This window comes from Trichosurus vulpecula, chromosome 4 (genome assembly GCF_011100635.1).
Source record: "Trichosurus vulpecula isolate mTriVul1 chromosome 4, mTriVul1.pri, whole genome shotgun sequence".
Taxonomy (NCBI): Eukaryota; Metazoa; Chordata; class Mammalia; order Diprotodontia; family Phalangeridae; genus Trichosurus; species Trichosurus vulpecula.
The window spans coordinates 44,689,142-44,713,506 of record NC_050576.1 but is presented as its reverse complement, the minus strand read 5'-3'; the positions used below and the strand labels follow the sequence as shown (position 1 = coordinate 44,713,506).

Here is a 24,365-nt window from a genome sequence, read left to right as displayed (position 1 = left end):
TAGCTGTGACCTTTGCCTCTTGCTGGATGGGCTTATTGCATTTTTATGGTTCTTTCTTTAACATGATTTCTTCACGTCTTTTCTCAGGAGCAGAGATAGGCTTGAAGTCAAGATTTAAGTATAAAGGTCCTGCTTCTGGCCTATACTGGCAGTGTGACCCTGGGCAAGTAACTTAACTTCTCAGGGTTCTAGAGTGCAAACTCCCTATTACTACAAGTTGCAGGGAAGGTGCTATACTGGATTGACAAATGGAGTGTTCTTGGTGTTCCTTATACCACTGAAGTCACAGGGTCAGTCTCTATAGAATTACATGCCCGTTGATATTTTTATTGAAGGTATAAACCTATTTACAACCCAAATAAGGGAGAGTAAATCTACCTACCCCAACTTAGAGGGCAAGAGAGAAATTAGAAATTAGCTTTTCCCTAAAGGATGCCTACTTAGGTTGGTGTTCATTTGTACCCCTCATTCCTTTTTTCTTTTAATAAGTTAATTTATTTTTAGTTTTCAACATTCACTTCCCTAAGTTTTAAATTTTTTCCTCCTGCCCAAGAAGGCATGCAATTAGATATAGGCTCTACATATACATTGCTATTAAACATATTTTGACATTAGTCATGTTGTATAGAAGAATTAGAAGGAATAGGAATAACCATGAGACAGAAAAACATAAAACAAAACAAAAAAAGAAAATGGTCTGCTTCGATCTGCATTCAGACTCCATATTTCTTTTTCTGGATGTGGATGGCATTTTCCATCATGAGTCTTTTGGAATTGTTTTAGGTCCTTGCATTGCTGAAAAGAGCTAAGTCTATCAAAGTCATTCATTGCACACTGTGGCTGTTACTGTGTTCAATGTTCTCCTGGTTCTGCACAATTCACTCAGCATCAGTTCATATAAGTCTTTCCAGGTTTTTCCGAAGTCTGCCTGTTCATCATTTCTTATAGCACAACAATATTCCATTATATTCATATACCACAACTTGTTCAGCCATTCCCCAATGGATGGGCATTCCCTCAATTTCCAGTTCTTGGTCTCCATAAAAAGAGCTGCTATAAATATTTTTGTACATGTGAGTCCTTTTCCCATTTTTATGATCTCTTTGGGATACAGCCCTAGAAGTGGTATTGCTGGGTCAAAGGGTATGCACATTTTTATAGCCCTTTGGGCATAGTTCCCAATTGCTCTCCGGAATGGCTGGATCATTTCACAATTCCACCAACAATGAATTAGTGTTCTAATTTTCCCACATCTTCTCCAACATTTATCATTTTCCTATTTTGTCATGTTAGCCAATCTGGGAGGTCTGATCTTGTACCCCTCACTCTTGACAGGATGAAGTTAACTTGAACTAATTCTCAAGCTGCAAAGCCACCTGCTTATCCACAACCAGCCTCATGACCCTGAGGAGCAAAGGAGCAGGCACACCTTGGTATCTAAGGCACATAGTTGACAAGGACCCATTTGGATCTCTTCCTAACAAGAAGATTCTCTAATTGTTAGAAATTATTATGTGGGCACTGGAAGAATGGTTTTATTGCTTATATAATGGCCCTTCATGATATGCTGAGTAGTACTTGAAGGAAATGGACACCAGAGGTGGTAATACAGGGGACATCTATGGTCATGTCAAAATTATTTTTTTCTGCTCTACTATAGCACTTTATGAGTGTGTATAATTTTTAAGTACCTGAAGAGTGAATCATAACTTTAAAGACAATTTGAAGATTCTTATCCTAGTTGCTGTACAGGTATTTCTAATCTGTGTCAGGATGGGCAAGCATGGATGGGTTGGGATTTGCATCGTTGGGGGAAATACCTACATGAATGGGATCACAGAGCCTTTGTAGTATACTGGCATATATCCCTTATAGAAGGAGAATTTAAAGAATTTAGCCCCCTCCCTTGCCCCTATTTTTGATATCTCTTAGTGATTTTGAGAGTGAATCTTTGATTTATGACACTTCCCATCACAAATGAAAACCCAACACCACTTGCAGCACAACGGACACTTTATTCCATAATAATTGGTTTACATCGAGGATTGGAATTGCAAGAGACTAAAATCAGTGCAGAATTTCTCTGGTCTAAAGGACTAGGGTATTTATGATTTTGGCACACAAAAAGAGGCTAACAATATACTGGCTGAAAGAATGTGATCAGCAGGAGAGACTGGCCACATCTAGAGCCATATTGTAATTCTATTTGCAAGCTGTACAACAATGCAATACTAAGTGGTGAATAATTATAAAGATTTACATGCAACTCTATACAAGTTACATTATTCATCTACTAAATATTTTTTCCCTTAAGGTGAAGAGATGGCCTTAACATTCTGTTCACAGTAGATAAAAAAGAGCAAAGTAACTGGTAATAGATCTGTTTTTGTTGGTTTCTATAGTTATCTGCCACAACTGAAAAACCCCTGAAGAAATGAAGAAATTTCTTTGTATTCCCCTTATTTGATTTGATTTGGCTGGTTAAGTAATTCTGTCTGAAGTTTCTATTTGAATAAAACATTGACTTTTTGTTACAGTTTGTCTGTCCTTACAAATTCACCATCAACCAGCATGGGGGACGTTTTGTGGCTGGTATCAAAGAAATACTATTGTGCTCTGTGTATGTTTTAAATATCCACAACAGGCAGGTCACACAGAGCATCACAGAAGGGAAAATGTAATGTGTGATACAGAGGATTATTTAAGAATTCAGAATGAGGCTCTGGGGAAGACGTGCCCCAATTTTAAGTCATTTCTTGAGATAGAGGGAAAGGAGAAGAGAAAAGAACAGAAGAGAAGAAGAAAATGAAATTCTGGGGAATAGATGGTTCAGAGGAGAAGTCTGTTCACCTTGCAATTGACTAAAAATAGACAGGGTTACATGGTCATCAAATTGTGATAATGGATGGAGGTAACAGAAGTTACTCTTACTAAATTAAGCTTACTTATTAAGTTTCCTTTCTCCCTTTCTTTCCTTTCCTTTTTTATTTCTTTCCTTCTGTCCTTTTCTCTCTTTCTCTTTCTTTCTTTCTTTCTTTCTTTCTTTCTTTCTTTCTTTCTTTCTTTCTTTCTTTCTTTCTTTCTTTCTTTCTTTCTTTCTTTCTTCTTTCCTTCCTTTTTTCCTTCCTTCCTTCCTTTTTTTTCTGATATGGAACCCTGAAAGTCAGTCCTTCTTTTGTCTCTGGTCTGATTTGACACGAAGGGGTTAACCATTTCCATTGGATCCAAATTTCTTCTTGTCTCCCTCAACACATGGTCAATATTCTCTCCCTTGTTGGTATGGTACTTCCCTATTTTGATTTGAATTTGGGATTGTTCATCTCTGACAACTTGAAATCTAACAATGACCAGCAAATGTTTCATTTACAGGATGTACATGATCAGATGTCTGCATATGATAAGGATTAAAAAGTTGAGCAATGAGGATTTGGAGAAGATAAGTAGGCCCAAGTGGAGGATTGCATGTCTTTGTTTTCTTAGTGGTTTTTCAAGGTTGAGTTCTTCCTGCTGTCTACTAAGAGGGCCATTGAATAGTCTAGCTCAAGTATTTGTAGGTGGTTCCATATGGGTGAGGAATACAAGGATGAGTAAGGGTGCAGTTATGTGTCTTTTTTGCTGATTGAGTGAAAACATGTAGGTTGGCAAGGAAGAAATAGCTGAACAGAATAAGAATGTAACGAATGTTTTCTGAGTTTTCCTTATCCCCAAATCCACAGGAAAGGTGGAGATGACTAGGAAATTGATAACATGTTGAAACCAGCCACCATTCCATGGAAAATACCATTTCCCTCGTCTGCGTAGGGACAGACTCTTTCAAGTTGAAGAAAAAAGATGATGGCTCCTGACTTCACTGCGGTATTTTCCTTTCTGCTGCCTGAGTCAGTCTGAAGTTTGCACAATTTGAGAGTTACAGGAGATATGGGATTTCATTGAATTCCATTGTAAATATTCATGGAAGTTTGGAAAACAACACCACTTATTATATGAGGCTGCAAGTTAGCTGTGTAGGGACTGCCCAATCATTTCTTTTGTCAGGGACAAGATGCTCCATTCTCTTTCAGTTATGCCCCTAGCATACACATTCATTTTTGGATGTTACTCTTTTTTGGGGGGAAATAGCATACATTTTTTCTTTTTCTAACAGACTCTTGGGAGAGACAAGAAGGACAGAAGTAGGGATCTAATAAATAAGGAAAAGAAAACCTTTTTTTTTAATTTTAAAAAATATGCCCCAAATGATCTGGAATCCCTTTAGTATGTCAAATGGATCCCCTGTGGCAGGTTTATGGGAGGAGATAGACAAGAGTTATACAGGAATGGACAGGAATGAATGGGCTGAAACATATATTGGGGAAGGGACTACCCATCTCAGTGAGATCATGAATCCACTGGAGTGTTGGGGAGCCCTGCAAGGGGTCAAGAGCAGTCGAATGTAAGTATCCTCATAAAGACTTTGTAAGATGTGAAGTTAGTACGGTGTTTCCAAGACATCTCTTGTTGGTTCCCCTCATTTCTCCTTAGCATGTTAATGCTTAGACTTGCCACACTCACTTGAATTTTCATGCAGGGAATCTGAGTTATCATCAGAAGACTAGGTTGCAGCTTGCCTAGGTATGGACCTCTAACTGTTCTGGAATTTGAATCTGCGGGGCCAGCCCTATCTTGGTGCATCCCTGCATAGTAATGCTTTCCCAAGCTGCCACCCAGATTTTGGTCGTGATTCTGCTCAAGAGCCCATTTGCCCATTCCTTAAGGCAGAAGTTGTAATAGTGAGGCAGATTGTATTGAGGCCAGAGTGGAACTGCATGGTGGTGTATTGGCTAAAGCTTTACTACCCAGAGGCCCAAGATGAGTCAATGTCAAGGTGGCTGGCTGTGAGAGGAGAGGGGAAGACATGAGCACAAGAATGAATAAATAGAAACAAAAACCAAAGAGAGAAGGCCTCAGTTTCCTCAACTGTAAAATCAGGGCATTGGACTAGATGGCCTCTGAGGTTCCTCCCAGTTCTAGATCTATTATAGTCAATAGTCAATAAACAGTTAAGTGCCTACTATGTGTCAGGTAATGTGCTAGGGATACAGAAAGAGGCAAAAATTATTAGAGGGCAAAATCAAGAAATGAGAGAGAGAGAGAGAGAGAGAGAGAGAGAGAGAGAGAGAGAGAGAGAAGAAATAAGAAAAGGAATTCTGTAGAAATCCTATTATATGTAGATGATATATAGAAAAGAGAGATTATCTGACCAAGACATTTTTCTAAATATACCGGCATCTCAAAGGATTTTCTCTAAGTCATTAAGATGAGTGTTTCCATTGCTCCAATCAAGTTTTAATAGTTTGTTAAGACTTATATTTCCTAGACTTAATTCAGCTATCAAATCCACAGCTTAAGTACCACCTGGGGTGGGGAGAGAAGCAAAGGACAAAATGGAATGGAAATGAGAATTAACTTTTGTAAACATAGATTAGTAGCATTGTGGCACAGTAGATTGTCGATCAAAACAAGACTGGGTACAGAGTCATCGGCCTTGCGCGTACGTTATTGCCAGTGACAAATAGGGGATTCTGTGGACTCACAAGTCTACCTTTTTGTTAATCAAAATTGAACTACAGGTGAGTAGTCCATCCACCTTTTCCAGTTCTGTGTTGGTGACAGGTATCAGCATGTGGTCCTTCAGTTTTTCAAACACCTATGATGAGAATAAATAAAAAGACTGAAAAAGAGGATCATACTTTTTTTTTGGGGGGGGGCAACTCCTTTCAACCTTTATTCTATCCTGAATCAAAAATTTAAATCAGTATGTATGATTAATCCTGCCATTCATTTCACCCTAAGGTATGGGTGAAACACATACACACACACACACACACACACACACCCCTTATTCACAGAACTGATACAGTGATTTGCCACTTGCTATTCTGAGGCAGCTGGGTGGTGAAGTAGATATCCCTATATTCTTCACTTTCAAGCCAAGAACGTGTTATAATTCAATTCAGTGTTGGTTGAGTACATACATGGTGCTAGATACATTCAGAGATTGGTTTTGTTTTAAATGACAAACATGGTACAGTGAAAAGATGTTAGTTTTAGAGTCAGAGAACCTGAATTGAATCCTAGGTCACTGCTTACTACCTTGTATGACCTTGAGCTTATTTCCTCATGTATAAGATGAAAGGATTGAACCTCTGGGGTTCCTCATGTCTCTCAATCTATCATCCTATGATCCTTGCCTTAAAGGTGCTTGGTTACCTTCTACTGGGGGAGATATCATAAGGGAATGGTTAAGTTTAACACAAAACAGGGAATGTTGGGGTCAAAGAAGATGTCAAAGTGTTACAGAACAAGATTCCTAGCTTTTTTGAGTCCTGGGTCTTTCTGGCAGTCTGCTGAACTCTATGGATACATTCTCTGAATCATGTTTTTATATGCATAAAATAAAATACTTAGACTAATGAAGGAAATGATCATATTGAAAGTTATAAAATATAATTTTTAAAAAGTTCACAGATCAGGTAAAGAACCTTTTTGCTGGAGGAAAATTTGAAGAGTGAAAGAATACTTTTAGCTGAAAGAGAATGGATCATATGGAAAAGGTGATACCTAAGTGGAACCTTGAAGGAAGACAGGATTGTGAATGGAGAGATGAGAAGGGAGTCCATTTATAAAATTCTCACCTTTTCAGGAAGCCATTTTGAGTAAGCAAACCACTTTACTATCATTCATTTCAACATTTATCAAGATCTACTATTTGCAAGGCACCGTGTTGGGTGCTGGGTATGAGGAGACAAACATAAAATGGTCCCTGCCAATAAAGAGAGTGGGGGTGAAATACATCTTGTCCAACTGGGAATATAAAGTACTTTCAAGAGGGAGAGAGTGCTAGTTACTTGCAGAAAGGCCTGAATTGTGCTTCGAAGAAAGTTCAAGTTCCCATGAGAAGAATGGATTTCAGACATGGGGGATGGGAGATGAACTGTCCTGTCCAAAGAACAGCAAATAGACCAGTTTGACTAGAATGGTAGAAAGTAGACTTTGATGAGGAAAGAGAATGTGTGAAAGGCAACAGTAATAATGTAGAAGATAATTATCAAAATGCCCATGTGGTTCTGTATCACAAAGTATAGGAGACTCTCCACATAGAAGGTAGAAGAAGTACGCCATTTGTTCAGACACCAGAGAACCAGATCCCACAAGCCATTTACCCAATCTATCAGAGCAGTATTCAATACCTAACATCACCACATGGAGCCTCGCCATCCCAAAACCTCCCCAACCCCCTGCTGGGGTCTTCCCAAAAACAAACTCCTAGTACAGCTAAGTCACAGTCTGTTCAGCTCTAAATATCATGACGGCCATTAGCAGTCATAACTGCACTTGCACTGGTGCGCTCTCTCTCTCTCTTTCCATTTCCTGTGAAATCACTTCCTTTTCCTCTCAAGAAGCTCCTCCCACCCCATGTGACTTAGGCTTCGTGTGATATAAGCAGGTCACATGGCCCATTAATGGGTGGGGAAAGATCTTCAAATCTAAATGGCTACTACAGGGAGCTGGATGAATCAAGAATCTCTTGAACTCATCTTGTTTTCCTAGAACTCCCCAGCTACTGCTCCAAAAGTTTTTGTTCTTGGTTGAATTCCTCTCACTTATTTCCTTCTAGTCAGTCACTTCAAATCTAATCCCCCTGCCCCCACCCCACACTTTCCCTAAGTTTCCCCAAGGTTCAGTTCTTAGCTTTCTCAGTTCTTTTCTCTCTATATTCTCCATCAAAGAACTGATTGGTGCTCCAGTTCTGCTGCGGCCTCTCTGAAAATGACTCAGATCTCTATATCCACCCTTGATCTCTTACCTAAGCTCCAGTCTCATATCTCCATCTGCCTCTTGGACATTTCCATTAGAATGCCCTGCTATGATTTCGAACTCAAGATATGTGTCTTAGAAAAAGGCTTGGAGGTGTGAGGGGAATGACTGAATAGGGAATTACATGAATTTATTAGAGTGGATATCTCATCCTGGGCCACCATGGCTTCTCAAAGGCTGTTAGAAGGTGTGCTTATAGGCCCTGGCAAACTATAACACACATAGCATCCTGGACCCTATGGACCCTGGAATTTATTTTTCAAGGACCAACCTAGCCAAGAGTGGATAGAGGTTCATTACCAATAGGCTGGTCAATGAATAATCCAGGTATGGGGGCTGGCCTGTATCAGAAATGTAGCTCCATAGTTATTAGAAATGACTACCTTTTCCTTACCATTCCATAAGAGATGGGCTAATGGAACATATAGACCTCTATTTTTGAGTGAATTTTAATCTGCTTAGAGAGAAGTAATTTTACTTTGATGTTTCTCTACCTATATTGCTAGAAAATAAAACATCACTTAGATTATGTGTTCTTAACTTTTTTCTTTTATGGCCTGGACCCCTCTGGCAGTCTGGGGAAACCTATGGACCCTTTCTCAGAACAATGCTTTTAAATGCATAAAATAAAACACAGAGGATAACAAAAGGAGCCAATTGGTTAAAAATCCTTGATTTAGATGATGACTTTCCACCCAAGTTACTTTTAAAATGATAACTGAGCACTATCTGTCAGTCATAGGTACAAGGTATCAAATTTGAAATTTATACTACACTGTCAAAAAAAACCATGAAAGCCCAAGCATGAAAAAAATCAATCTTACAAAATGTAATAGCATTTTGCTTAAACAAAAACAAATACACCCACCCTACCTTCAGTGAAACAAAACACCAGGAGCACTGTTTTCTGGAGTGGTTGCTGCCACTGCCATTGTTTTTAAAAAATATATTTTTGGGTAATAGAAAAGCAAAAGAAATTTTGAAACAGGAATACTGCATATGGTTGTGATTCTATAACAGGGAATAGGGAGGGACTGTAAATCCAGGGACCTAGCCAATTTCTTGGGTGAACAGCAGCAGGAGAAGCCACTTTAAGATCCTGATCAGAACAAGTTGAAAGGCTGGTAAAGATTAAGAAAAACTTTAGAGTTGGTAAGAATATGACCTGTTTGGAAGCCTTCACCAGAGAGAAGAATAAACTTCTCATAGCAGCTGTGTTTCTTCTGGCTTACCCACACCTCATGCACTGTAGCAACTGCAAATATTTGCTTGCCTGATTCTCTAACCTTTAGTTTTAGCTGCTAAGAAAAGGCAGGGGTGGTTGGGATATGGGTGGGAAGTACTGCAGGACTCCAGTAGAGTGTAAGTGTCTTGAAGGCAAGTACTTTCTTCTTTCTCTATTTGTATTGCCAGGGCCTAGCATAGTATGAGATGTAGTAGGCTCTTAATAAATGCTTACTGATTGACTGAATAATGCGAATTAGCCTAAGAATGACATAGTATCAGGAAATATTTTGATATATTCCTATAGCTTAAGATGTCAAGAAAAAAAATTCAGTGGTTACTTCGGAATTTTATACTGTATTAGTCTTCCTGTTCTCTTTGCTGGAAATATTTTATTTGGTTTTCTAGGAGCATAAAAGGATTTTCTTGCACAAAGCCTTCAGGCATGTGAACAATTTAACAGTTAAATAGATTATGAACTAGAAAGCCAGATATGTAGTGATTCTTGCTAAACAGGATTAACCAGAAATTATGAAAGTGGGAAAAAAAACCCATGCCTTGAAGTGAAATGAAGACTCTTGGATTGGGAAGGGAATTCCAGTGCTGCTTTTGGGAAAATTCCTTAGAATACAGATCTAGAGACCCCTTAGTCATAGAGAGACCTTTCCGTGGGTTATGGTGCATAAATGACAGATGGCCAGCAGTTTTTACTCCTTCACCCTTCTGACGGAGTACTGCTTTTTACCACTTGGAAAATGCAGCTTCTGGTTATGTGAAACATGGCCTGTGACCACACTATCTCCTTAGGACACTTAGACTGCTTGGAAGTCTGAGCCCAACGGGCCTTGTTGCTGTTCTTCACACGAGATACTCCATCTCTTATCCTCCCAACTTTGCCCTGCGGGTTCCCCATGCCTAGAACGCACTCCCTCCTCCCTTCGAAACTCTAGAATAGACTGGAATGCATTCCCTTCCCACTCCCTTCCAAACTCTGCTCAGTGTCATGTGCGAGGCCTTTTCTTATGCTCCCCCACCAGCTCTTAGTGTCCCACCAAATTTACCTTGTGTTTATTTTGTATATGTTCATTTACGTTCATGTCTTATTTCTTGATGGATTGTAACCATCTTGAGGGCAGTGAGTATTTTACTATTGTCCTCAGCATTTAGAATTGTATTTGGCACATAGCAGGTGTTTAGTAAATGTGTGTTGATGGACTGTGGAAGGTGAACTTCTTATGAAAGTTAATGTCTTTATCTGTACCCTCTATCGCATCTCTATCCCATCTCATCTCATTCCATCCCATCCCATCCCAACTCATCCCAACCTATCCCATCCCATCCTATCCCATCCTACCCCCAAAGTTATTTTCATTACCCAGCTACATTAACCATTTTCATCTCCATACAGCTTAAATCTTTCCCCCTACAGCCTACAAATACACTTGGTGCGCCTCCTACTGCCAAAAAAAAATTTGGTTGACTTTCATACTCTTTCAAACAATTTCCTTTGCTCTCTCATGTCCATTCGCTGAAAAACCGCCTCTAATTCCTCACCAACCCACTCCTCAGCTGCTTGTAATCTGTCTTTCCTCTTATTGAAACAATTTTTTCCAAGGTCACAGATGAGCTTGTTGCCAAAATCCAATGGTTTTGTTTTGGCCTCATTTACTCTGACTTGTATTTGATACTTCAGATACTCTCTTCTGCTTGACACCCTCTTTTCCTTTACCTTCTCTAGCATTGTATTCTAGATTTTCTCCTGAAGGCTCCCTATCTTCCTCTTATTCCCTGTGTAACCTTCCAACCAAGCCTGGGATGGTTTTTCATGCTGCTTTGTATGTAGAGGAAGATGTGACTCCTGATTAACAGAGGGGATGTTGATACCTTTGTAAGGGATTTACTGTGTTGGTTTAAGTGACATTCTTTAGAGAGACACAGAAAGGAATCCTCAGGTGAGGAGACTGAGAAAGACTTTGAATAGCAGAAGTCAGTACTCCAAGCCATGGACATGTACTCCCATCATGTTCGTAAACTTTAGGACCTACAGTTCTACAGGATGCTGAGAGAGGACCTCCTTGGCTGAGATCATTCTCCCCCTCCTGATTTAAGCAGAGATCTTATCTTGCTCCCAAATGAAGAGCTCATTTATACTTGTGTCTCCTTTGGCATATTCTAATGTGTAGAACTGTTCCAATTTCTGTTTGCTCCTTTGTTAGGGAAAATGGGGTTTACTCATTCTTCACTATTTGTGTTGGTCTTTTGTGTCACTACCTTTGGTGAGGAGGGGCTAAGCTAGTAAGTGTGAGCTAAGGGCTACCTTTCCCCTTAAGAGTGGTCAGGGGAGTGGCTTTTGTTCTGGACCTGTTGCATGCCTAGAACAGAGACATTTGAGGCGTGGTAGGTAGATATAATTCTAGCCCAATACTCTTCTTGGGGACTATAGGAGAGATTGCTCAGCCTCAGGTTTCCTGGACCCTGTTAGGCCCTCCCTCCAGCTAGGGTGCTGGTGGTGGCAACATAGCCCTTGTCTCTCCTCCTTTCTGCAGAGTAAGCCAGACCTCAAAGCATATCTAGTCATACTACTCTTGTAGCATCTAAATATTTGGATAACTTACAACACTTGATTTTACATGTAGGGGGCATACATATCTTATGCTTAAATGTGGGTGTTTCCCAAGGCTTTGTTCCCGGGCTTGTTAAATTTTTTGCACTTGTGACCCCTTTAGCACGTCTTAAGCTGTGGGTTGCAACCCTTTGTGACCCCAGTTTAAGAAGCACTTAACTAGACTCCCTTTATTCTCTAAACTTTTCCATTATTATCTGATCCACTCCCTTAGCTTTGATGATTGACTCTCATATCTCAATCCCAACTTCTCCCAAGAGCTCCAGTCCCATATTTCCAATTGCCTATTGGATAATTCCACCTGGATTTCTCACCATTACTTCAATTTAATGAGTCTAAAACTGGATCCATCCTTCCTGCCTCCATCTAACCTATGTAGCCTCTCAACTTCTTCATTTTTGTTGATGGTACCACCAACCTCCTACTCTCCTAGCCTGCCATGATCAACACAAAGATCTTCCATGGCTCTCCATCACCTGATGTATAAACTGTGATTCTGGAATTCAAGATCCAATACAACATTACCTTAACTCACTCACCCAGCCTTCTGTCTTACCCTTCTCCATGGCATCCCAGCCAAAGTGAACTTGTGTGACCCTTATTTCTGTCTTGTCCTTTCCTATATACCAGTCTCAGTCCCCGATGCAGGCTACTCTCAGCTCTACCCTTCACTTTTATCTTTTGAAATTCATCTCTCTTTTCAAAGCCCTATTGAGATGTGATCTTTTCAACTTCCTTCTTCTTCCATGCCACCCAACGGCAAGTGATCTTTCTCTCTGTAGTTAAATGCAATAAAAAAAGATACTGGTAATCCATAGAGTGTTCAGAGTAGGACAACCAAGATAGTGAAGAAACTGGACACATTTAGCTTGGAGAAGAGAAAACGTGGGGAGAGAGGAGAAATGGCATGATAGCTTTCTTGAAGCATCTGAGGCACCAGACTTGTTATATTGGGCTCTAGAGTACGGAACCTGGAGAAATGAGTGAAAGTTGCAAAGGGGTTAATTTAAGTTTGATGTCAGGAAAACTTTCCTCACAATGGAAGCTAAGAATGGAATGGCTTGCCTTGAGAGGTGGTGGTTCCTCTTCTATGGAAGTCTTCCTGCAGAGGCTGGATGAACACTTGTTGGGTAACATACCATGGTCATTCCTTTCATGTACGAGTTGGACTAGATGGCTGCTGAGGTCCCTTCTAACTCTCAAATTCAGTGATTCTTGGAAAGCTCTCATGGTAGCTTTCCTGGTTCTCTCTTTTCCCACATCCCATTCGACCTTATAACTTCCTTATTGATGTTTATGTCCTACTCCCAGTATTCGATGATAAGCTTCTTGAGTTCACAGATAGTCCCTTTCCATCTCGGTGTTCCCAGCTCCTGACAGAGTGCCTTGGTAGTAAATAAACGTTTGTGGAATTGAATTGAAGAAAACTGAAGTGACCTCAAGATGACAGATCAGGAGATTTTGGGAAAGATTTGCCATAAAACAATGAAATTCATTTAAAACCCATTTTAAAATGAATGCCTTGATTTTGGAGGTACATTTATGTAACCAGAGACAGAGAGCAGACTGAGAATCAGGTTTGGAGATTCATAAAATGCTCAAGCTGAATTTATTCCTCTTCTTGTCTATCATCCTAGGATTCAGAAGTAGAAGAAGCCTGAGAGATCACATTACTCAGTTTCCTCATTTTGCAAGGAGGAAAGTTAAACAAAGAGAGATGAAATGCAGTGAGGAAGAGCAGTATAGTCTGAGGGGGCCTGACTTGGAAGAGGGAAGTCAGGGGACATCTCTGTTTCAGCTTCTTTCTCCATAAAATGTTCACACCAGTGGCATCAACCTCATGGGGCCGCTGTAAGGTTCAAGTGAGGTGATGGATGTAAACCGATCCCTAAATAAATGTTGGCTATTATGACTGCAATTTGCCTGTTATTTGTCACTCAGAGAGTAAGTGACGGATGCAGGATTAAAATCCAGTCTGATTCCAAATCTAGAGCATTTCTTATTATAACCACATCACCCCAGAAACTTATTTGAAAAGCCTTGAATACAAGTGACTTAGTCAAGCAGGATTTAGTAAGTGCCTATTATGACTTTTGAAATACCCTGTATGTACACACATACACATACTACACACACACACGCACACACACACACACACATATATATATATATATATACTACATACATGTGTACACACATATACATACTACATACACATTTCATCAGTGCAGGGAATTTCTACCACTGATGTGGCTCACTAACTCTTGCTATTTATAATATATATTATATGATAATGTAATCTATTTATAATAGAGCTACCTGGGATACTGAGAGGCGAATTCATATAGCTAACATGTGTCTGAGTTAGGACTTGAACTCAGACCTTCCTGTCCTTAAAGTATGCTGCCTCTATACAATATATATGTTATTGTGAGTATATATTTATTAAAAATGTTAGAAAATATAATGACATTGTGAAATTAAATATTTGCTAGGCAAGTCTAATGAAAAAGAACCCTTGTCATTTAGTGACTAGTCTTAGAAATGAAAATCTCCCAGCTAGGGTGGTGGGGCTTGTGAGATAGCCTGGAACACTGGCATTTACCTTGGCACTCTCTGGGTACTCTTCCGGGGCTCGGTGCAACAAGACATGCCCTTTGTTCGGGATGTTTAAGTACACACAGTTTGCGGCCACATCATCAGGCACAGTCAGTTTGTCGTAGCGATGGTCGCTCATCTGCTGCATGATCTATGAAGAGAAACAAAGAGGTCCCTTTTGGAATAGATGCTGACAGCTCCCAGGAAGGGCCGCTCCTCAGCCCCAAGTACAGTTCTAGGTGAAGCCCAGGAGCATTTCTCTACATGGAAGGTCCCTTCTGGACCACTGTCTCCCCACTTGAGACGTACTACAGTCCGGAAGAGTACTTAAAATTTCTGCTCAGACTTGTGCAGTCTTAGCAGTTGGTTCTCAAAGGAGGAGGTGTAGTAGTGGGAAGGACACCAGTTCTATAATCAGAGACCCTGAGTTTAACCCCGCCTCTGATGCTTCCTGCCTGTGTGACCATGGACAAATCACCTAATCTCCCTGGGTCTCAGTTTACTCATCTGTAAAATGAACCGATCGGATTAGGGGTCTCCGAGGTTCCCTTCCAGCTCTCAGTGTATATTCCCACAACCTGCTTCCCATTTTCCTGTCTCTCCATCCATAGACAGAAGTAGAAAAGTTCAGATTATATTACATTGTATATCATCAGAAGGAGCAACCAGAGGTTTTTGAGTTTATTTTTCCCTTTTTAATGTCAATAGGTTTTATGAAGTAAGGACTTTGGGTGCAATGGATAAAGCACTGAGCCTGGAGTCAGGAAGAACCAAATTCAAATATGGCCTTAGACACTTAGTAGCTGTGTGATTCTGGACAAGTCACTTAGCCCTGTTTGCCTCAGTTTCCTCATCTGTAAAAATGAGCTGGAGAAGGAAATGGCAAACCACTGCCAAGCAAACCTCCAAAGGGGTCATGAAGGGTAGGACACAACTGAAATGACTGAACAATAACAATTTTTTAAAAAATGTCATTTATTTCATTGGACTGGTAACACATGAATATTATTCCTTTCCTTCAGGATCGTAGTTTTAGAGCGAGGAGGGACGTTAGAAAGTTATCTAGTCCAACTCACTTTTTGGATGAAGAAACCAAGGCCCAGCAGGTTTGGATTGCTTACTCACATTACCTAGCTAGCAGTGGCAGAATCAGGATTTGGACCCAAGTCCCTGGGCGGAAAGTTCAGGCTTCTTCTTTTGGACCCTGTTATACATCTCTCAATGTCAGAGCACTGAGGACCAGATGAAGGTTTGACTCCCTACCCCAGATCCAGCAGGGCTGACACCAGTGGGTAAAGCACGTTAGTCAGAGCTGCTGGGAATGTTGAGGTCCCAGCCCTCTTGCCTTTCCCCTCCCTGGCACAGACCAGGAGTCACCCTCCCTTCCCTCCCCATGCCTTTGGGACCAATTTTACACGTTCTACACTCAGCATCGCCTGAGGCAGAGGCCTCCTTGTCCCATGCTGGTTATAGCTCTGACTCAGTAGCCCCAGGACACTCCCTTAGCTTCCTCATATCTGTACCTTTGATCTATTTTCTCTGCCTGGAATGCCCTCCTCACACTGCTCTGCCTATCTAAGTTCTAGCCATTCTTTGATGGCTCAACCCTCCAGTCCTCTGTAGAACTGATCTGCCCTCTGAATGATTCTAGTACTTGCTGCCTGTACCATTTAATTAGCATTTATCCCTGCTTCTTGTTGCTAGTTATTTTTTCAAACATATGTCCTGCTGTAAGTTATCTTTTCACAGGAGAAGGTCTTAGTGAAAGTAGTTAATGAGCTGGCCTTCTACTATGTGACCCTAGTACCCCAGAAACTCTCTAAAATTATAAACTTGGGAAAAGTTGCTCCTTTGCACCAATAGAGGGAGTTTTCTCATAAAAGTTCCCAACACCAAAAAAATCATGAGTCTAGGAACCCCCTATCCCCCCAAGAATCCTTGTGGTATTTGGCATCACTAAGGTAGGGTTGAATCAACTTGGCTCTACAGTTGAATTTTCCTATTTCTTTAAAGGCTTTAAATAAGCATTCAACCAGCATTAAGCACCTAACCCGTACCTAGAACTGTGCTATGGGACAGGAGGTACAAAGAGAACACACAGGCTCAGTCCTCAAAGAGTCTGCTGTGTACTGAAAGCTTGTGTCTGCAGGTTCACGTTAGTACCACTTGTGGTGGAAGTCACGTCAGGGATTGGGAATGGGAAACAATTAATCAGTTGTACTGAATGCTGACAAGACCTCAGTGAGAGCACAGTATTTACCTTCTTTTGTTTTCTCTTGACCTTTTATTTTCCACTAATTTCAGAACAATTTGGGAACAAGTATGCAGAAGAATTTTTTTTGCTATGTGTGAACTTTTCCTAGATTGATCTTTATGAAAAAATTTTGTTTATGGGAAAAGTCAAAGAAAATTTTCATGTGAAGGCATTTTTTCCTAAGATGTTATCAGACAATGTCTGTGTTCCAAGAGATGTTAGATCCCTAGCTGAAAAATGGTAGACTTTCATCTAAAATTTCCCAAACAAAATAACTTTTGTTAACAAATATTGTATACAATTTAAAGTTCTATAAGAGATGTAGGTCATCATAGAAACACTATGAAGAGAGATATTCAAGAGAAAGAAAACATTCAGACATGAGAAGAGCCCTGCTGTCTTCTACCCTGCTCTGACTACAACCTAAGTAAACTGAGCACTGTCCATTAAAGAGGATAAAATCTACTTCTAAGCTGGTCTTTCTGCCGTAAAGAGATTACTTACTATTCTCTGTTGAGTATGATTTGGCTTTTAACTTCGCTCCTAAAGGTAACTTCCCCAAAGGCAGCACTTCTCAAATTTTTTGTCTCAGGCTTTATACCCTTAAAAAAATCATTGAGGACCTATGAAGGAGCTCTTGTTTGTGTGGGTTATAGCCACATATTAGAAATTAAAACATTTTAGTATTATTATGAATATAGTTTTGACCTTGTGGATCTCCTGAAAGGGTTTCAGGCATACCCAGAGGTCCCTGGACCACACTGAGGCCTGCTGCCCTAGGGGGTCAGACCCTATGGACTGTCTCGTGCCCAAGTTCCTAACTTTCAATGAGAATAGGCTCATTTTCTTCTAGCAGAGGTCTTTGTGGCTTCTTGTCCTCTGCTCCTTTCTCAAGCCTCCTTACCCTAAAAGTATCCTTGAGTTAATCAATAAAATCAATTTAATAAATAAATATATTAAGCAAATTTATTAAGTGTGCAAGGCACTGTGCTAGTACCTCAGAAAAAGAAGAAAACAAAGTTTTTGCTCTTAAGGAGCTTATAATCTAATGAAAATGGGCTATAAAAGGGATATGCCACACATAGGAAGGAGTATGATACAAAGTTGAATTCGATGGAAGCAAAGGAGAGATCAAGGCAAAGTGCTCTTAGAAAATTTGAGAAATCAGAAAAAGAACTGATATTATTTGAATACAGATTGAAGGATGCTATTTTTACTTTCATTTTTTTCTTTTATTTGAGTCTTCTTGTACAAAATTACTAATATGGAAATGTTTTACATAATTGCACATGTATAATAACCTATATCTGATTGCTTACCATCTTAGGGAGAGGAGAGAAGAAGGAGGGAGGGAAGGACAGAATTTGGAACTCTAAACTTTAAATAAAAAGTTAAAAAAATTAAAAAAAGAAAATTTGAAGAAGCAGAATCACTTTTACCTGGGGATAAAACCATGATTCAGGGACCATAAGTCAGAATCAAATCAACTCTGTCATTGTTCCTGGATGGGACATGTCAATCTATTGCTTTAAAGCCATATTCAAATTCCCTATAATTCTATTGACAAAAGTGGTGGTGGAGATCAGGAAAGGCTTCATGGGAGAGGTGATACTTGAGCTAGTCTTTGAAAGAAAAGGTAAATTCCAACAGGGAAAGAGGAGAAGGAAATACATTTTAGGCACAGGAGTGATGGGAAAGACTCTATGAAATGCGTGGAAGTTGGAGAATATAAGGAAAAAGAATGTAGGAAGCATAGGAAGCATAGGATCATAGAAATGGAAATGTTCTTAGAGGCTATTTATTTTGACCCCCTCATTTTACAGATAAAGAAACTTAGATCCAGGGAAGTAAAGTGACTTGTTGAAGGTTGCACAGTTAGTCAGTATCAGAGATAGGAATCTCCAGCAGTCCAATGTGACTGGAATATAAAGTTTGTTCATACTATGTGTGAGTGGTGGGAAATAAACCTGGAAAGATAGGCTGAAAGTAGATTGTGGGGGGCCCTAAACTTCAAGCTAGGGAGTTTGTCTCTGCTTTCCATCTGTAGCTCTGCTTGGTTTCATCTCAATGGAACAAGATGCCCAAGCCAGGTAACCTCTGGTGTGTGTCCACCCAAGTCTTTCCCATTTTCCAGCTTCCTTTTGTATGTTTTCTTCTCCCATTAGACTGTAAGGTCCTTGAGGGCAGGAGCTCTCTTTTTTAAGAATGGTATCTCCAATGCTTAGCCCAATGCCCAGCATATAGTAGTGTTTAAATGTTTATTGAATTAAATAGAATTGAATAAAAGCCAAGGAAACAAAACATCATCCAGGAAGGGAGATCAACAAGTGTTTAAAGTTATAGCAAGATCAAGAAGAATGAGACTTTTTTTTAAAGGCCATTGGTTTTAGCAATTAAAGAGATATTTGGTAACCCTGAAGACAGCAGTTTCAGTCAAGTTATGGGGTTGGGAGTATAGGCAATGAGGTGTCTTTTTCTCCAAGTTTGTTTGTGAAAGGAAATGGGAGATATAGGATGATAGCTTGAGGGGATGGCAAAGTTAAACAAACTTTTGGGTATTTCTGCTTTTATTTTTTTTTAATTTTAACAATGAAGGAGACCCGTGCATTGTTCTAGGCAATATGAAGACACCAACACATAAGAAAAGACTGGGTGGATGGATTGGGGGAGAAACTGAAGAAAGAGAAAGTGAAGAAAGAAAGAGATATCCAAAGCACAAACTCCTGGAGGAGATAGAAAAGCCTGGGATCATGAGCCCAGATAGTTGGCAAAGGTTGATTATGGCAAGGATAAGGGGAAGGGACCAGCAGAGGGGGAAGAGAATAAATATAAGACAGAAAGAAGAAATGAACAAAGGAGCAGAGAAGGAATGTAGGTGGGATGAGACTGAGGGTACAAGTAGGGAGTGAACCTTGGCAAGAAGGGGGCAACCAAAGATTCTGATTTTAAAGGCAAGGATGAATATGGGTGATGACATGAAGAGATACATGAGTCTAGAGGAGAGATGAGAAAGCTTATGACAGATGATTTCAATTTTCATAAAACAAAAAAGAAGATCATCTGTTGAGAGACAAGTCAGGGGTGTAGTGTGGGAGGCTTGAGGTCACAGGAATAGGTTAGGGAATGGCTACTATGAGAAGAGGATAAGGAGTCAGTGATGAATAAAAGGATTGCCATGTAGTGGCGAGGGCCAAGTTTACATTAGCTTGAATTTGCAGTGAACCCAGCCTAATTGACAGCTTCCTGCTTCCTCCAGGAGCAGATGCTGGGAATAGCCAAGGATTAGCAAGTAGAAGGGTAAGAGTAGTGGAATCACATCAGGGAAAGGGATTCAAGGACAGAGCTGTATTGAAATGGCTGAGTCTAGGGTCAAGATGGAAGGGAGGGAAATTAAGCCATATCAGAAGCAATAAATAAATGCTTGTTAATAGATCTAGAATGATTTGAAGTACATTTCGTTGTTGTTCAGTCATGTCTGACTCTTTGTGGTGCCATTTGGGGTTTTCTTGGCTAAGATACTGGAGTGACTGGCCATTTCCTTCTCCAGATCATTTTGCAGATGAGGAAACCAAGGCAAACAGGGTTAGGAAAATTGCCCAGAGTCGCAAAGCTAGGAAGTGTCTTGAGGCCAGATTTGAAAGCAGAAAGATGAGTCTATCTGACTCCAGGACTTCAAGGCCATCTTGCCCTTCATTTTACAACTGAGGAAACAAACTGAAGCCCACGGAGGTTAAATGACTTTCCCAACCCACAAGCGGCACAGCCAGGTTCAAACCCTCTTACTCAAAATCCAGCATGCTTTCCCCTGCACCACACTGTTGAATGAATGTCCTTGAAGAATAGAGGGGGACTGAGAGATTGAATGTCATAAAAAAGAGAGAATGACAGAGGAGGAGTGAGGCAATGGGAGAAAGTGTAATCAGAAAAGGCAATTTCAGAGTCCAGGATCTTAGAGATGGAGCACTTTCAGATGATGATGAAGTCTAAGGTCTAATCATCCTGATGGGTGATTGAAATGGAGAAGACATTGAAGCTGAGGTGGTTGATGAAGCTAGAGATAAAATATTATGAGTCACTAATGGGAATACTGACATCACCAAAGATGAGGGTGGGCATCAGATTGGAGGTATAGGCCATAAGTATGAGCCAGTTGCTGAAGTCAATGAAGAAGGTTTGAGTACTATCCTAGAGGTTGGTAGGGGACAGTGACAGCACTGGGGTCAGGGTAATAGAAATGGATGGCATGAACATGAAGGGAGGGGAAGAGATAGGGTACTTCTTTTCTGGCTGCCACTTATTGGCCCTTGCCCTTACCCCTTTGTGGGGTTCTCCCACAAGAGACAGGGAGAGACAGGGTCACTGACAACAGAGTTTGGGGAGGAGTAGGAAGGGACAATTATGTCCTCTCCTACCATGGCTGTATCCCTGTTTGGACTCTCTTCTCCTGGGGCTCACCTGTCTTTCTCCTAGATTGAAAATCTTTCCCCTCTGCTACTCCTTTCCTCATCTCTTTCTTATTTTTATTCAGCTCAGATCTAGCCTTGCCCAGTCCCTATACCACTGTGCCATCCCTTCCTCTGGGATCCTCATATCTTATTACAACTCCTCTTCCTTTCAGATATCTTCCTCTCATATTTTTTTCATCCGTTAGATTATAAGTTCCTTGAGGGCAGGAACAATCTTTTGACTCATTTTGTATGCCTAGTGCTTAGCATATTGCCTGGAACCTAGTAGGCGCTAAATAAATATTTACTGCTTGATTGATTTTCTTAGATCCCATTCAAGTAGGCAGGACCCCCCCCCCCACCTCCGCCCAAGTCAGGGTTCTACGGCTAAGGCTTCAAAAACATGAGGCCACGTTTATATCCTAATGTGGCATCAATGAAGGACAAGTGCAGAAACCTTATAAATGGGTGATTAACCTTGGGCCTGTGAACTTGTTTTAAAAAAAATTTTGACAGCTAAATTTCAGCATAATTGGTTTCCTTTGTAATCGTTTGTATTTTATGTTATGCAGTTAAAATCATTATTCTGAGAAGAGATCCACAGGTTTCACCAGACTGCTAAAAACGTCCATCACATGAAAACAGGTTAAGAACCTGTTTTAAAACCTTGAGTTTAAAAAAAAATAACTTCCTTAAAAAAAAAAAGCACTTCCTTCTAGCAATGTGGCTGGTTGGGAAACAGTTCCCAGAATTCTCAGAAACCACACTGTAAAAACCATAGTCAGGTTGGTAGATCATAATCCATAGATAAAAAATTCATAAGATTTTTACTGCTGCTTTGTGGCTGATGTTCATATGGAGAGATGGGACCAGATTATATAATGCAAAACCAAGATAAAATCACGGAGTTGCAGTATTTTCCCCCTTTATGCTTGGTGGGCAGTCAACCCCCTGGTGAGAAATAACAAGAAAAATGGGCAGTTTGCAACTAGCAGAAGAGAAAGCAGTCATTGAATTCAGGAGGACCTAGATCCAAGTTCCACCTGTGATACCTATGTAAGAATGGGGTTCCATTGGTTATCCCATACACTTAAATGTAATTAACTTTGTTAGGTTTAATTCCTTCTTGATCGACTGAATCAAGCACTCAATCAGTCAATTAAAACAGGTGACCAAAACCTGGATAGTTTCTTGAATAAAAGCCATTGGATGAGATTGGGAGAGGGGGATCCATGTGGCCTTAGGGGCCATTATACCGTGTCCCTCCCCAAGATGATACACAAGTGCCCCAGGCAACTCTCTAAAGCCATAACTTACAGAATAGCTACTGATCCACACATGCCGTGACTTATAGCACATTAAATTATTTTGGGGGAGATTAGAAATGCAGTTTCATTCGCACAGGAAACTTCTTCCACCAGTTCAGGTTCACTCCTGCCCTGAGATTTATAGTTTTAGACATCTGCCAGAGGCACTGAGAAGTGGAGCCATTTGTCTGAGATCACACAGTCAGTCTGCATCCAAGGGAGGACTTGAATACAGATGGCCTAGGCCACTTCTCTACTACACCCCCAAGCCTCTCGTTAAATGCTTACATATACAGGAAAAAAATGGATTTTGTTGAAATTCTCTAAGTAATTAGGGAGAAGTGGTTTTTTTTTTTGCTCCCCCTTTTTTTGGCCTAAGGAATTCAGAGTAGCCTTCTTTGCTGTCCGATTTCACTAAATGTCAATCCTCCTGTTCATTTGCCCTTGACAGACCCTGGATAAAATTCACTAGTTAGAAGGAAGCTATCTTCTCCTCAGCATAGATGCCATGATTCTACAAAGACAAAAAATATTTTCCTAAATTTTTCTTTGTAAAACTTTGACATGTCTAGAGCTCTGTTAATTAAAGACAACAATTGCCATTTACAGGACATTTTAAATTTCTTAAATTAAAAATAAAATAAAATCATGGCATATCTAGAGTGATGTTAAAGACAACAGCAATAACTTTCATTTATAGGTAATTTTAAAGGATTGTTTACGCAGTACCCTATGCATATTATGTCATTTGAACCTTACAATGATTTAATGAGGCAGGTACTACAGGTGTTATACCCATTTTACAAAAGAAGAAACTGAGACTCAGACGATTATCTGGCTAGTGAATGACAGAACTAGAATTTGATCTCAGGTCATAGGATCATGGGCAGCTAGGTGGCACAGTGGATAGAGCGCCTGGCCTGGGAGACTCATCTTTGTGAGTTCAAATCTAGCCTCAGACATTTATTAGCTGTGTGGCCCTGGGCAAGTCACTTAACCCTGTTTGCCTCAGTCTCCTCGTCTATAAAATGAAGGAAATGGCAAGCCACTCCAGTATCTCTGCCAAGAAAACCCCCAAATGGGGTCATGGAGAGTGGGACATGAGTGAAATGACTGAAGAACAAAAGCAACATAGGACTATAGGGTCAACGGATTCTATTTAGAGCTAGAAGGAATCTCACGGGTTATCTAGTCCAAACCTCTCATTTTATAGATAAGGACATCCCAGAAATTTATGGTTGACATATGGTTATTTACTTATTATTTATTACTATTTGTTATTAGTATTTATTATTTTATTTTTAATTTATGAAATAACACAAGCATTTCCATAACATAGGAGAATAAAAAAAAGATGATTGCACATGAAACTGCAAGATAGTTATGAGCGACTTGCTGAAGGTCACTCAGGTAGGCGACACAGGGATTTGAACCTAGGCCCTGTGACTTCAAATCCAGTGCGGTTGCTGGGTGATAGCATCTAGGGCAGGAAAGGTGTTCCAGATGATCTAATTTGACCCCCCTCATTTTAAAAATCAAGTGAATCACAGAGAGGTGAAGTAAAACACAGTGGCTGGCACATAGTAGGCCCTTAATAAATATTTATTGACTGATTGAAATGCCTAATTCAGGGACAGAAGAAGGATTCAAGACTCTCATTCCAGTGGTTTTTTTTTTTCCTGCTCATTGCACCATCTAACCTCAACAAATAGAAACCAAAATCAAGGGCTCCAGTGGATAGAAATCCCCATTGAGTATGTGGTCATGTTAGGGAGTTTTGAGAGACAGGCACCTGACCACTGCAAACTCTGTCCCCGTTAGACCTGATGCTCCTCTACCAAGTCCTCAAGAGGTCCAGATACATTCCACACATTGCAGTCTGAATCATGCATGTCCGGTGAAGACTGTGAAATACAAGTGTGGAATGTTATGCATTTTAAAAGAGGCATTATCAAGAATCCCTATCGGCTCCAACTTTCTGTTTATTAGAGGAAGAACAGACTTTTCAATCTCCAGGATTGTCTTCACCTACAAAATAGTAGTGAAGTCACTGGAGT

General features: G+C 40.2%; 1 protein-coding gene across 1 annotated transcript in view; it reads right to left on the bottom strand.

Moving 5' to 3' along the window:
• Nucleotides 1-1,995: 1,995 nt before the first annotated feature.
• The window catches only part of DDAH1 (dimethylarginine dimethylaminohydrolase 1), a 199,686-nt gene continuing 177,316 nt past the window's right edge, over nt 1,996-24,365 (bottom strand). Inside the window, exons 5-6 of the mRNA XM_036755116.1 lie at nt 14,310-14,453; nt 1,996-5,686 (exon numbers count right to left, since the gene is read on the bottom strand). Coding sequence (XP_036611011.1) covers nt 5,570-5,686; nt 14,310-14,453 — 261 coding nt within the window. The 3' untranslated portion in view covers nt 1,996-5,569. The remainder of the gene's footprint in view (nt 5,687-14,309; nt 14,454-24,365) is intronic.